The sequence below is a fragment of the Artibeus jamaicensis genome, unplaced genomic scaffold, assembly GCF_021234435.1.
Source record: "Artibeus jamaicensis isolate MK-2021 breed Jamaican fruit bat unplaced genomic scaffold, CSHL_Jam_final contig_1998, whole genome shotgun sequence".
In the NCBI taxonomy this organism is placed as follows: domain Eukaryota; kingdom Metazoa; phylum Chordata; class Mammalia; order Chiroptera; family Phyllostomidae; genus Artibeus; species Artibeus jamaicensis.
In genome coordinates this window covers 450,085-461,782 of record NW_026521407.1, presented here as the reverse complement: position 1 = coordinate 461,782, position 11,698 = coordinate 450,085, and the positions used below count along the sequence as shown (strand labels likewise).

The 11,698-nt window shown below is 41.2% G+C and overlaps 1 protein-coding gene across 4 annotated transcripts in view; it reads right to left on the bottom strand.

The window, feature by feature from the left end:
- IKZF3 (IKAROS family zinc finger 3) overlaps nucleotides 1–11,698 on the bottom strand; it is an 81,480-nt gene that overhangs the window by 19,841 nt on the left and 49,941 nt on the right. For all 4 annotated transcript variants that reach the window (XM_053656184.1, XM_053656183.1, XM_037140574.2 and 1 more), the window contains 3 exons: nucleotides 9,159–9,419; nucleotides 8,088–8,255; nucleotides 5,895–6,011 (listed from right to left, as the gene is read on the bottom strand). In XM_053656184.1, the coding sequence (XP_053512159.1) occupies nucleotides 5,895–6,011; nucleotides 8,088–8,255; nucleotides 9,159–9,419 (546 nt within the window). The remainder of the gene's footprint in view (nucleotides 1–5,894; nucleotides 6,012–8,087; nucleotides 8,256–9,158; nucleotides 9,420–11,698) is intronic.

Genomic DNA, 11,698 nt, shown 5'->3' with positions numbered 1-11,698 from the left:
TAGACAAACTTTACCCTGTAAACCAGTGACCAAATGACTCACATTTAAAACACGAAATTCTGGAGGTTATGGATAGACAGACAATTGGAGGTACGAGTGGAGACCTTCCCATTTCCACAGCTCCCTGGTTAGAGGGAAAGACATCCTCTGAAACTAAACTGGAGGCTTCATCCACCCACACCCTCACCCCAGACCTCAACACCAAGAGCCCAGCGCTCTGTACAGGTGAATATACTAGTGATTGCTAATGGTGACAAAGATTGAGTTCACTGGGTTTGGTGACTGGCCAGTTAGGCAAAGGCGGGACGTTCCATTGAATATGGCACATTTTCTTTCCCAAACTGCTGGTCTTTTGCCCCGCAGTTCTTGGACAGCTGCTGCGCAATGCCACTAAATGGGTGCCCTTTAAAACACCGAGAAACGCTTTGGAGTTTGACAAGCTGTTGACGATTCCAAAGAGTTTAGGCAATACACGGAAAAGGAAAATAAAACTTTAAAAAGGAGACTATTGGCTTTTGGTCCTCTGCTTCAACTTTGAGACCCAACTGTCTGTTTATTCCAAGAGTCTAGACTTGCTATCTTGCTGCATCGAGTCTCAGAAGTGTATGCGGAGGGAAACCAGTTTGGCAAGATAGCACGGGAACAAGATAATGGCTTTGAATGACGAAATAGGAAATCCGTTCCTGGGTGGTGTTTGGCAGTTTAATGTTGCAAGGGGTGGGTGTGGAGAATACGGGATGGTGGAAAGGACCTATCTGCACACTTGGTCCATGAGCGAGCCCAGAAGGAGTAGAACTGTAATTCTGGACTCATTCCCCTTCATGTCATGTGCTTACTCTGCAGTGGATACATCAGTTTTTAAAAGGCGATTTTAAAGACACGTCGAAAAATAATAATAAAATGAATACGAAATCTTACTTTCGGCACGGATTTCTACCTTTGATCTCTGCGCAAGTCTGAAATAATGTGTTTGGTGTTTGGTTCATTGTTCCCATGATACCGTTTCTATCTCAAAGTGATTGCAGATTCAAGTAGGTAATTCATTGTATTTTTGTTTTTGTTCCAAGTCCTTCATCAGACCTTGAAGAGTTAAATGGAGCTCAGACAAGAGGCTTCCTGTGTCTTCTATGGTCTCAGTAGCTAATGGGGAGGGGAGCCAAGGGGAGTCTTGTGCAACCGGAGTTGTCTAACAAGAGATTGCTATCAGAGACTGAGGCACGTTCTAACAAAAAGTTACATAAAACTGTTGCCCTTTGGAGCAAGTAGAAGGCATATCACCTGTGAGATAGTATTGATTTTTAAGTACAATAATCAGTTGGGAAAATAGGCTTTTAAGACATTTTAAACTTTTTTCTGTGGTCTGCTATGTGGTAAAAATATGTTTGTTCTGAAACTCGCACGCTTGTATTAGCTCAAATGAAAACAATGAAAATGAAGATAAGAGGTTTTAGCTCCTAGATTCATAAATAAATATAATTATTCAATTGCTTTAAAAATATTCCCATTGCTGGAACTCATCATACAAAAATATGCCCCGCTCCAAGTATTCATAATTTGCGTGAAATGAAGCTAAATGAATCTTTGTACCAGCTGTTAGCCCCTTTCTGGAATAAGGATCAAACTAATGAGAAAATGAGATCTGTGGTCCTCTGTATCCATTCTTCTTTTCATACGTACTCCATCAAGACAGCAGAACTGGAGTATCTTGGTGATGTCACTTGTGATGTGTGGGGAGGAACTGCACCCTGAAGCAGCAATAACACACGTCTCATTAGACCTCTGCATTATACTGATAGATCAAGTGTCCATTCCCTTGTTGCACTGTGAAGTTTTCAAGGGTATGGCTTTGACCTTCACTTATCTTTACAAACAGCTCCGACCTAGGGCCTGACACACAGAGTATCACAAATGCTATCTGAATAAAAGAAAGATGATCGGGAAGGCCGGAAGTCCTCTCACCCAGCACGGCTTTCTTTGGCAGACTGGACTCCAGGCCAGTCTGTTCTGCTTCCATAAAAGTCTCCAAGACTTTTATCTGTTCTGCTTCCCTAAAGGCTTGGGACCAACCTGCTTCCTGATGGAGTGCTAGGCTGCACTTCAATTCACAAGTACTTGATGCGTGTGTTGCATCCACAGTAGCAATGGAGCATTATCACTTTGAAAAGCTAGGGCTGAAGGGATAAGAGGCACCACTGGTGATGCTCAAGCCATCAGGCTCAGAAGGGAACGCTGGGTCCAGACTGGGACTCCCAGTTTTAAGAGTGAAACCATAGAGAGAGCGGTGGCAATAAGCCCCAAACCAGCTTGTGTTGGATTAAACATTCTTTACATATTGGATTTCAGGAGAAATCATGGCAAATGGTTGAAATATAGTAGAGAAAAGTATATTTACTGACTTGCAGGGTTGTTTATACTTGATTAAGCTGTGACTTTATATGCTTTGTAACCTGAAACCACCATTACAACATTTTTGTTAAAAAAAATCAAAACTTGCTGACTTAGTTAACCCTTTATTTTTATTTTTTTTGCTGAGACCTAAAGAATGTTGCACACATCCATCAAATCACCTTCTGACATGCAAATTAACTCAACCTCTGTGTTTCAGCATTTCCTGAATCACCTTGTACCACTAAAGATAACTAAAATACTTCTTTTGAGACCTTCCTGATTCTAAATTCCTAAAAAAATGTTATGGGGGTGGGAAGTAAGGTGGTAACCTTACTTCAAAATCAAAAATTTTGAGCTTAGTGTTCATGGAGGGCAGGGTACTGATCCCCCCACCCCAACTTCCAGGAGACTCAAGACACGCACGCATGCATATGTATATGTGTATTAGCACATGTGTTACTATACTCTTTTGCTAACCAGATAATTTACAACCTTTAAAAAATATAGCCATATTTTCTAAAAGTGAAAGAAGTAGAAAAAAACCAACTGTCCATTAACTGATGAATGGATAAATAGCATATAGTAAGTCCATAGAATGGAGTATTATTCCGTCATAACAAGAAATGAAGTGTCGACACGTGCCAGAACATGGGTGATCCCCCAACACATTACGCTCAGTGAAGGAAGCGAGGTATCAAGGGCCACGTATTGTATGGTTGCATCTATGTGCAGTGTTCAGAATAGGCAAATCCAGAGACAGAAGGCGGATCAATGGATGCCAGGGGCTGGAGGGAGGGAAGATGAGGTGGGTGTGGTCGCTAATGGGGACAGGGTTTCTTCTGAGGGTGACGAAATGTTATGGAATTGGAGAGTGGTGATGGCTGTATAACCTGGTGAATATATTAAAAATGACTAAAGCCCTGGCTGGTGTAGCTCAGTGGATTGAGTGTGGGCCTGCGAAACAAAAGATCGAGGTTTAATTCCCAGTCCGGGCACATGCCTGGGTTGCAGGCCAGTTCCCAGCAGGAGACGCACGAGAGGCAACCATACATTGATGTTTCTCTCCCTCTCTCTTTCCCTTCCCCTCTAAAGATAAATAAATAAAATCTTTTTTAAAAAGTTTCCGTTTTAAAGAAATTAATAAATAAACTGACTAAATTGGACACTTTAAAAATATAAATTTTATAGTATGAATTGTTTCTTCCATACAGTTTTGAAAATAAGAAATATAGCTGATCATGAAAACAATGAAAGTTCTAGTGATTTTTAAGTCAGTCACTGAATTTTTGGCAAGTCTCATTTTCTTGATCTCTAAAATGAGGAGGTAGGATTACTCTGTTTAATCTTTCTAGCTTTAAATATTAATGCTCTATTTGTAATATAATAGATTTTCATAACTTGGAATTTCTTGCAGTAAGAGCTTTGTCCGTTGTCTGAAATATGATGCTACAGGTAAAGATACTCAGGTATTGCCTGACTAATCTTAGCACGTTGCTTAAGATACCAAAACCCACATTTGGGGCGGGTTTCTTTTAAAGAGAGTAAACATTTCTCTTTAGAAATAAGGAGGAACTCCAACTCCTTGATAAAACCAAAGATGCCATCAGGATAAAAAGCAGAAGCAGCATAAACCAACGGAATTCAGTTGGCCAGCTCCTAACACCATAAAATAGGCTTTATCTACAACAAAAGTTTCCTTTCACTCAAAACCGGTACAGTTAAGCTACTCATGACTTCCACTCCATTTTCCCTGAGTTTCATGTTATTTATGTCATATTTTTGCAGTTTTTCTGCTTTAGAATGTTCAAACTATTCAGCAGCAACTACAGCTGTCAGACACCAGATCTCATGAGGACTTGTACCTAAGCAAGTGGTGCGAGTGACCAAAAAAAATGTCAGACAATCCAAGCTACAGGGCCAGGCTGACGGTCAATGGGCTGAGACAAAGGACAGTGACAGGGATGTGACACAGCAAAGTTTCAGGCTGTTTGGACTAAAGAATGAGAAGGAAATAAAACCCCGATTGATATACGGCAAGGATCTAGTATTTCTTATTTTCTTCTTTTAGGATTTTATTTATTGATTTTCAGAGAGAGGGGAAGAGAGGGAGAGAAACATACACCAGTTGCCTTTCGCACACCCCCAACTGGGTACCTGGCCTGCAGTCCAGGCATGTGCCCTGACTGGGGATCAAACCAGTGACCTTTCAGTTCACAGGCTGGCACTCGACCCACTGAACCACACCAGCCAGGGCTGAATCTAGTGTTTCAACCAATCGGTATTAGCCATATAGTTCAAAACACTGAATAAAATGTGAACTTCCCAAAGCCACACATAAGCATCACAACAAATCTTATGACTAGACAGGTATATGACTTTGGGGCCTTGTGCAAAGAAAACCCTTGCAGGTTTAGTCAGCTGTGCCCTAGACACCCTCAAGCTGCTCTGCTCTCAGTCTTTGCTATTTCAGTTCATGGCAACATCATTTTTCCTCACACGCCACATCAATCTGTTAGAAAGGCCCATTGGTGCTACGTGTACATACATTTAAGAATTGGAACACGTCTCAGTGCTCCTACTACAACCGAGACACAATTTTCTCTAGCTTGAATGATGGCAATGGCCTCCTAACTACACTCTAATTTCCCTTCTCGCCCCCAAAACAATCCATTCTTAATAGCAAGTGGAGTGATTCTTTTCAAAGGAGACGTCCAATCGTGTTACTTCTGTTCAAAATCCTCTGAAGATTTTCGATTTCACTTAAAGTAAAAGTGGAAGTTTTTCCAATGGCCCATGAGGCCCTATAAGATCTGCTCTCCCACTTCCTCTCTGGCCTCCTGTCCACTCCAATCACACAGGACTATTTCTGCTTCTTCAAACTCAACCCCCAGGGCCTTTGCACTGGCTGTTTCCTAGTTATCTTCAAGGCTCTCTCCGCATCCCTTTTGAAGCCTTCCCAATACTGACTTCGTTTTTTAAATTCATTTATTTTTTATTAAATCTATTGGAGTAACATTCGTTAATAACATTCTATAAATTTCAGGTGTATGATTTTATTTTTCTGTTATTTATTTATTTTTTAAACTACATGTTATTGATTATGTTGTTGCAGTAGCCCCAAGTTTCCCCCTCTGCCCCTCGCCCCCCTCCCCCCCCGCAACCCCCACTCCCTCAGGCAGTTCCCACATCAGGTGTACAGTTTTGTAAGGTGACACACACTCTACTGTGTGCTCACCACCTGAAGCCCAGTCTCTTTCTGTGACCGTATATTTGGTCCTTTTTGACCCTCTTCATCTTCCCCGCGCCCAGCATTTTTCTTGATAATGTTGACTACCTTCTAGTGTAGTGTACTAGTTACTCATTTACTTTGTGTGTGGTCTGTCTTTGCCCATGGAAACGTGACTCCACGAGGGCAGGATTTTCCCGTGTTCTTATTGACCGTTGCGTCCCGCCACCCAGAGAAGCAGCTGCTCACTGAGGGTGCGCAGCAGGCTACATGGACTCACCGGTCTCGCCCAGGTCAGCGCTCTGTAGAAATGTCCGGCAGCGCTCCTTGTGCTCCTCAAGGGAACTTCTCTGCTTATAACTCCTTCCGCAAAACTCGCATTTATAGGGTTTCTCAACTATAAGGAGAGCACAGGGGGGCACTCAGTGACCCTCAGGGGGTCACAGAACCGGTGGTGAGTTGGGAAGGAGGCGGCAGAGCGCAGCCGGAGAACTGGGGTAGTTCTGCAGCTGCGTTCCTTTTAAGTTTGGTAAAGTGAAGCAAGGTTACCGTCTACGGTGGATTATTATGTTCGACTATTCTTCGAAAGGAGAGCCTCCTTTCACCGATGAAAGAATGTGGATTTAATGATGAGCAGTGAACGGGGTGGTTTGGCTCCAGATCCAAGCTTGATTCTTTAGGAAACAATGTGGGACCTTTTTATTCTTCAAGGAAGTTGGTGTGGTTTAAGAATGAAATAGGAAGAGATCACTTATGGTGTGACATCCATCACGTTGTACGTGAAGCGTGCTCTACTCTGCGGGAGTGAGCCATTCGGCTAGAAACTGCTGGCCTTTTTAGAGCATCGACGTATTTAGATAAATGCAGCTCATCCTTGCCAAGTGGCTATGCCCAAGTCTAGGCTAAATCAATAAAAACGGAGTGATGAACTGAGGGTATTTTTGAATAGTAGAAATAAGAATTGCAAAAATGACTTCATCTTAATTTCTAAGATTAAAAAAGCCCCACAAAGGTTTCCACAAAAGTTCATCCATATAATTCAGGCCCTTTATTGTCCCAACTCTTCCAAAAGCGCCATTGTTTAAAATGTGTGAATAATAACTTCAACTCCATGTGTAGGGCTGGCCTTTCTGATCTGTTGATAAAATGTGCTTCTATAAATTTGTCAGAGTTTTAGAAACTGAGATTTTAAAGTTTTCTAATGCTCTTGCTCCGTGTAAAGCAGAGACTTTGGGACTGAAAGCACTCAAAGATCCTTACAGAATTCCAAATGAAAAGAAAGGTAGGTTTGCTAGGGCTAAAAATGTTCAGTTTCCACATAAATTGGTGTCTGGTAAAATCTTCCTTAAAAATGACTGCTACTCTTGGCCCTTCCTTGAAAAAGGCAGCAGAAGAGAACTGTCCTCATTTTGGGGACCAAACTCAGCCTCAGTTCACTACTCTAAACACTGGGCTGTAAACAAAAACCCTTCTTTTGCTGTTTATCTATTTATGGTGTCTCACAGTGCATTTGTTGAAGTTGACTTGATTAATCCTTAGTCTCTGAACTGCGGCCAGCTGAGGATCAGGGGTTGGGTTTTAGTCAGAGTATGTGGACTGACTTAAAAACAAAACTTTTTTTTCTTCAATTAAAATTTTGTCAGATAACATCAAGAACATGAGGTCCCAAATTTGAAAAATAGAGTCAGTTTTATTTTTTCTAGGAGGGAAAGTCTAGATGTTAAAAACAAATTTATTATCTTGTTTGGTTAAAATTAGAAGTAAAATATACCAAGAGAAGACATTGTTTTTTAATCATTCGTACTGCTGTTTCTCTTTTAGATATTAAAGATAAACAGGCCAATTAAGAAGAAAGCTGGCTTTAAGAAATTTAGCTCATGTACACCAAAACTAATACAATGATACTTACATTTCAATAAAAAAAAATTAGCCCAGAATGTCCCCCCCCAAAAAGCAACCCTCCAAATTTAGCCCAGAATAGCCAAAATAACCACCTACCAATGATTTATACCCAGTTTACAGTTGAACATATTGTATAAACTATACAACATTGGTTTGTCCAGACTTTTGAATAAAAGTGTATGTGTGTGTGTTTTAAGGAAAATAATCTTTTAATAGAGTTTCCCATAAGAAGTCAGTATAAGAATACTGATGGCTATCATTTTTTTAAACAAGAACTAAAAGGGCAAAAACGAAAAATGAAAAAGGAGCTTTTATAGGGCAGGCTCTTCCTGCCTCGGTTGTTCTCTAGGGGAGCAAGGATGGCGGGGAGATGATCCTCCCCAGTGAGCCAGACGGAGAGCAATTAATGCCTTAATGGAAGTGTAATTAGCCCTAGAGGTCTCTGCTGTTGTAACCCTTCAGAACAGGGATGACGGATGCATACCTCCCTGCTTAACTCCTTCTAGTTTCCACAGTGGGCACTGAGGAACACTCGGGGACCAGACAGGGAATGCTCATCGCGCTCACTTACCAGAATGTGTTCTAAGATGACCTGTGAGTGCATCCCTTCTCTGGCATGCGTAGTTGCAGAGATGACACTTAAAAGGTTTTTCCCCTGTGTGCAGTTTAATGTGGCGGAGGAGGTTACCTTTCTGAGTAAAAGATGCCCCACACTGATTACACTGGAATGGGCGTTCACCTTTAAAAACGACAAAAAGGAGATTTCTGATCACTGGCAAGTGGTGAAGCCTATATGCACAGACGAGACAGACACCTTGGGCAAAAGCTCATCTTAGACGGCTCTGTTTTTATTGGGACCGGATGGGAGCTGTAGTTCAAGGCAAACATATGACTTTCTTGGGGAAACTTCCCTCTAGAAGAGAAGGAACACTCCCCTATTGCCTACCAAGGCTATTTGAGGTTTCATCTTGTCTTGAATCAGATCGAAAAATAAAATAAAACAAAAACAAGAGTAGCTCTAGGTGTACATTTTCACATTACTTAGCAACCCTTTTAAATATAATCTCAATCTGAAAAAAAAAAAAAAGAGCTACAGACTCAAGTCCTAATAAGCTCTTGGGGGCTGGAAGTGCTTCTTTTAAAAGGATTCATAACAGATGGAATCTGTTGGACTCAGTGGGACTCATATTTTTATACATTTCTATAGACTGTTTATTGTCTGAACATAAATTTTTAAAACTGGTAATAAAAACTATATCCTTCCATCTACCAAATTTGAACCCAATATAATGAGATCTGTTTTTTATAAAAGTTATGCAAAAATATAACAAAGATGCTTGAGAAGCATATCACACAGTTCAACTCCTACCTATTAACCAAAGGAAAAAATATTTGGCTGACCCAGAACACTGCTCTCTACAGTTTTTTTAATTCATAACATTTGCAATGTTTGCCAAATGCATTGTGAAGCAGGAATAAAAATTACTGGGTAGATGAAAATGCAGAGACAGAGAGAAATACATCGGAATTATAGCAAAAAATCAATGAAAAAATCAAAAGTCAGCCTACATTCCAACGTTTCATTTCTCACATGACTGCATTAGGACAGTTTTCAGAAAAATGGATAAAGGAGGCTGTTTACCAGTATGGCTCCGCTTATGGACCATTAAGACATTGAAGCTAATGCAGGATAATCCACACACATCGCAGTTCATCTTGCCACTGGTCGGCCTGTTACTCTCGTATGAGACGACATGTCTCTCCAACTTAATGTTTTCATATTCATTATACTCTCTTGAATAGCTGTAAGGAATTTCAGGCTCTTCTGCATTTCCCATGGGCTCTGGTTTCAAAACATTCTCATCCCTTTCACTGTATTCATCTTTCACTTTCATTGAATCGTCTGTGGGGAGGAAAATGCAAGAAATGAACAATGATTGTATTTGGATCTCTCCGACCAGCTCAAAGAGCAGACCCACAACTGCCAAATAGGGAAGCTAACATAATATTATACATATAAGAAAACGCCATGAAGATGATCACTAATCACTGGAATTCAGAACCATAGTCAGGGACACACATACACACACACACACACACACACACACACACAAATGACAGCATTTTAGGCCATCCAGGAAAGTAGAGATAATAGACTTTAGCTCTGCCTTCTCAAAGCAACTATAAAAAAGAAGCATTTTGAGCAACTCTCGTCCCATCCTGGGGGAGGAGAAAGGTTTTTCAGATCTAGTACCTTTTTTGGTGGCTTCAATGAAAAGCCAAGGCGATGTGCTCTTTGGCTGCAAGAAGAGAATACTGTTTTAATTCGTCCAACGGGTCCAATTTAAGCCACTAAGACTGGCAGTTGAATAGTCACTATTGTTTCTCTGACTTGAAGCCATGCTCTGCCTCTTCCCCTTCCATGCTGATGAACTGCTAACATGAGTCTTATCTATCTCTCTTGAAACTGATAAAGAGACATTGAAAGTAGAGGAAGCTGGCAGTACTAGTGAAATACTGTTGAGAAAGATAAAAGGAGAAGTAATTCTTTAACACAACCTTCTCAAGAGTCACTTTCATTGACAGGTAAATGGAGCTCAACCCAAGCAAGGAGAAGGGCCCCTATACCCAAGTCAGGGAGGGCTGAGCTCAAGATCCCAGAACTGGAGGACCAGACAGGGAGAAGGGTCTGGTCCAAGCCAGTTGGCTGACCAAGTACCATCTTAAAAACAGTTGCCACGCTCTTAAACTGAAGAACATAAGGAACGAAGCAGGCAAATGTATGTACCAACACTCACCAAACCTAAATAGTTGCCTGATGTGATAATAATAAACATTTATAAGGGATTTTCATATATAAAACATGCTGCATAAATGCTTTTTCTTTTTTTTAATAGATTTTATTTATTTATCTTTAGAAGGGAAGGGAAGGAGAGAGGGAGAGAAACATCAATGTATGGTTGCCTTTCATGCGTCCCCTGCTGGGAATTGGCCTGCAGGGAACTGGTCTGCAACCCAGGCATGTGCCCTGACTGGGAATCGAACTGCGATTGTCTGGTTCGCAGGCTCGTGCTCAATCCACTGAGCTACACCAGCCAGGTCATAAATGCTTTTTCAAACATTCATTCTTAGAAATTGGAAGTCGTACTTCCCCATGAGGAATCATAAATCAATGGAATATTAGGGCTGGAAGGAAATTTAGAGATCATCTAGTCCAACGCCCTTGTTTTTCAACTAAGGCAACTTGGGAACAGAGATGTTTCTGGTGATCTGTTTAAGGTTACACAGCCAGTTAGTGACAGATAGGATTAGAATGCTGAACTTGGATCTGACCTCTCACAGAAGCCATGTGAAGTCTAAGTGGCTTATTACTAACATATTACACATTCTCCCATCAGTGGAGTAGATGTAAGAAACCAAAACACTCTGAAGAAAAGATATCTAAAAAAAAGCGACATCCCTTCAAAAACACCAGCGAGTGCAGCCCCTGTTGCCACACAGGAGGAAGTACAACTGCAGCTGTGCCTGGCTTGCTACCTTCAACCAAGTTTCAGTTTTCACTTCTATCAAGGTTACCTTTCATCTATATTAACTGTGTTTGCTTAATAGAGCACGACAGGGCCTAACCACCAACAGAGGAGCCATCGCTGCAGCCCCGCTCCACCCCTCCTCACCACGCTTCATGGTTCACAACCTCCCACTCTGGCTCAAAGAGATGCAGGGCCATAGGATAAGTCCTACATGATTTGCCCATCTTATGCATCCGAGTTATTATAGCCATTGATATCCATTTCCCAGATGGAAAGAGGTCCAATCCTTTCTTTAGACAGGTCTCACCTGCTTTCAGATGGAATTTATTTGCTTAAGTGATTTTTGTTTAAAAACAAATTTTTTTTTAGAGAAGGATGCACCTGAGGTGCGTACTGTCCTCTCTTCCTCCATCACTCCAGCTGCGGGTGATATCCCACCAAAGCTCGAGTGCTCTTCAGTTTGCATGTAGGCGTTTAAAAGAACCTCAACGGAAAACTTCAGCTTCTGAAAACCCAAACAGCAGATAGAAAAGGACCAGCAGAAAAAAATCCTTTTAATTTTGGTTATAAAATGCTAATGTGAACAGACTCAGGGCTTTCCGTGGTCAGTGACAATTAAAAATGAGTAAGGACAATGTGTTGGGTCTTTCTG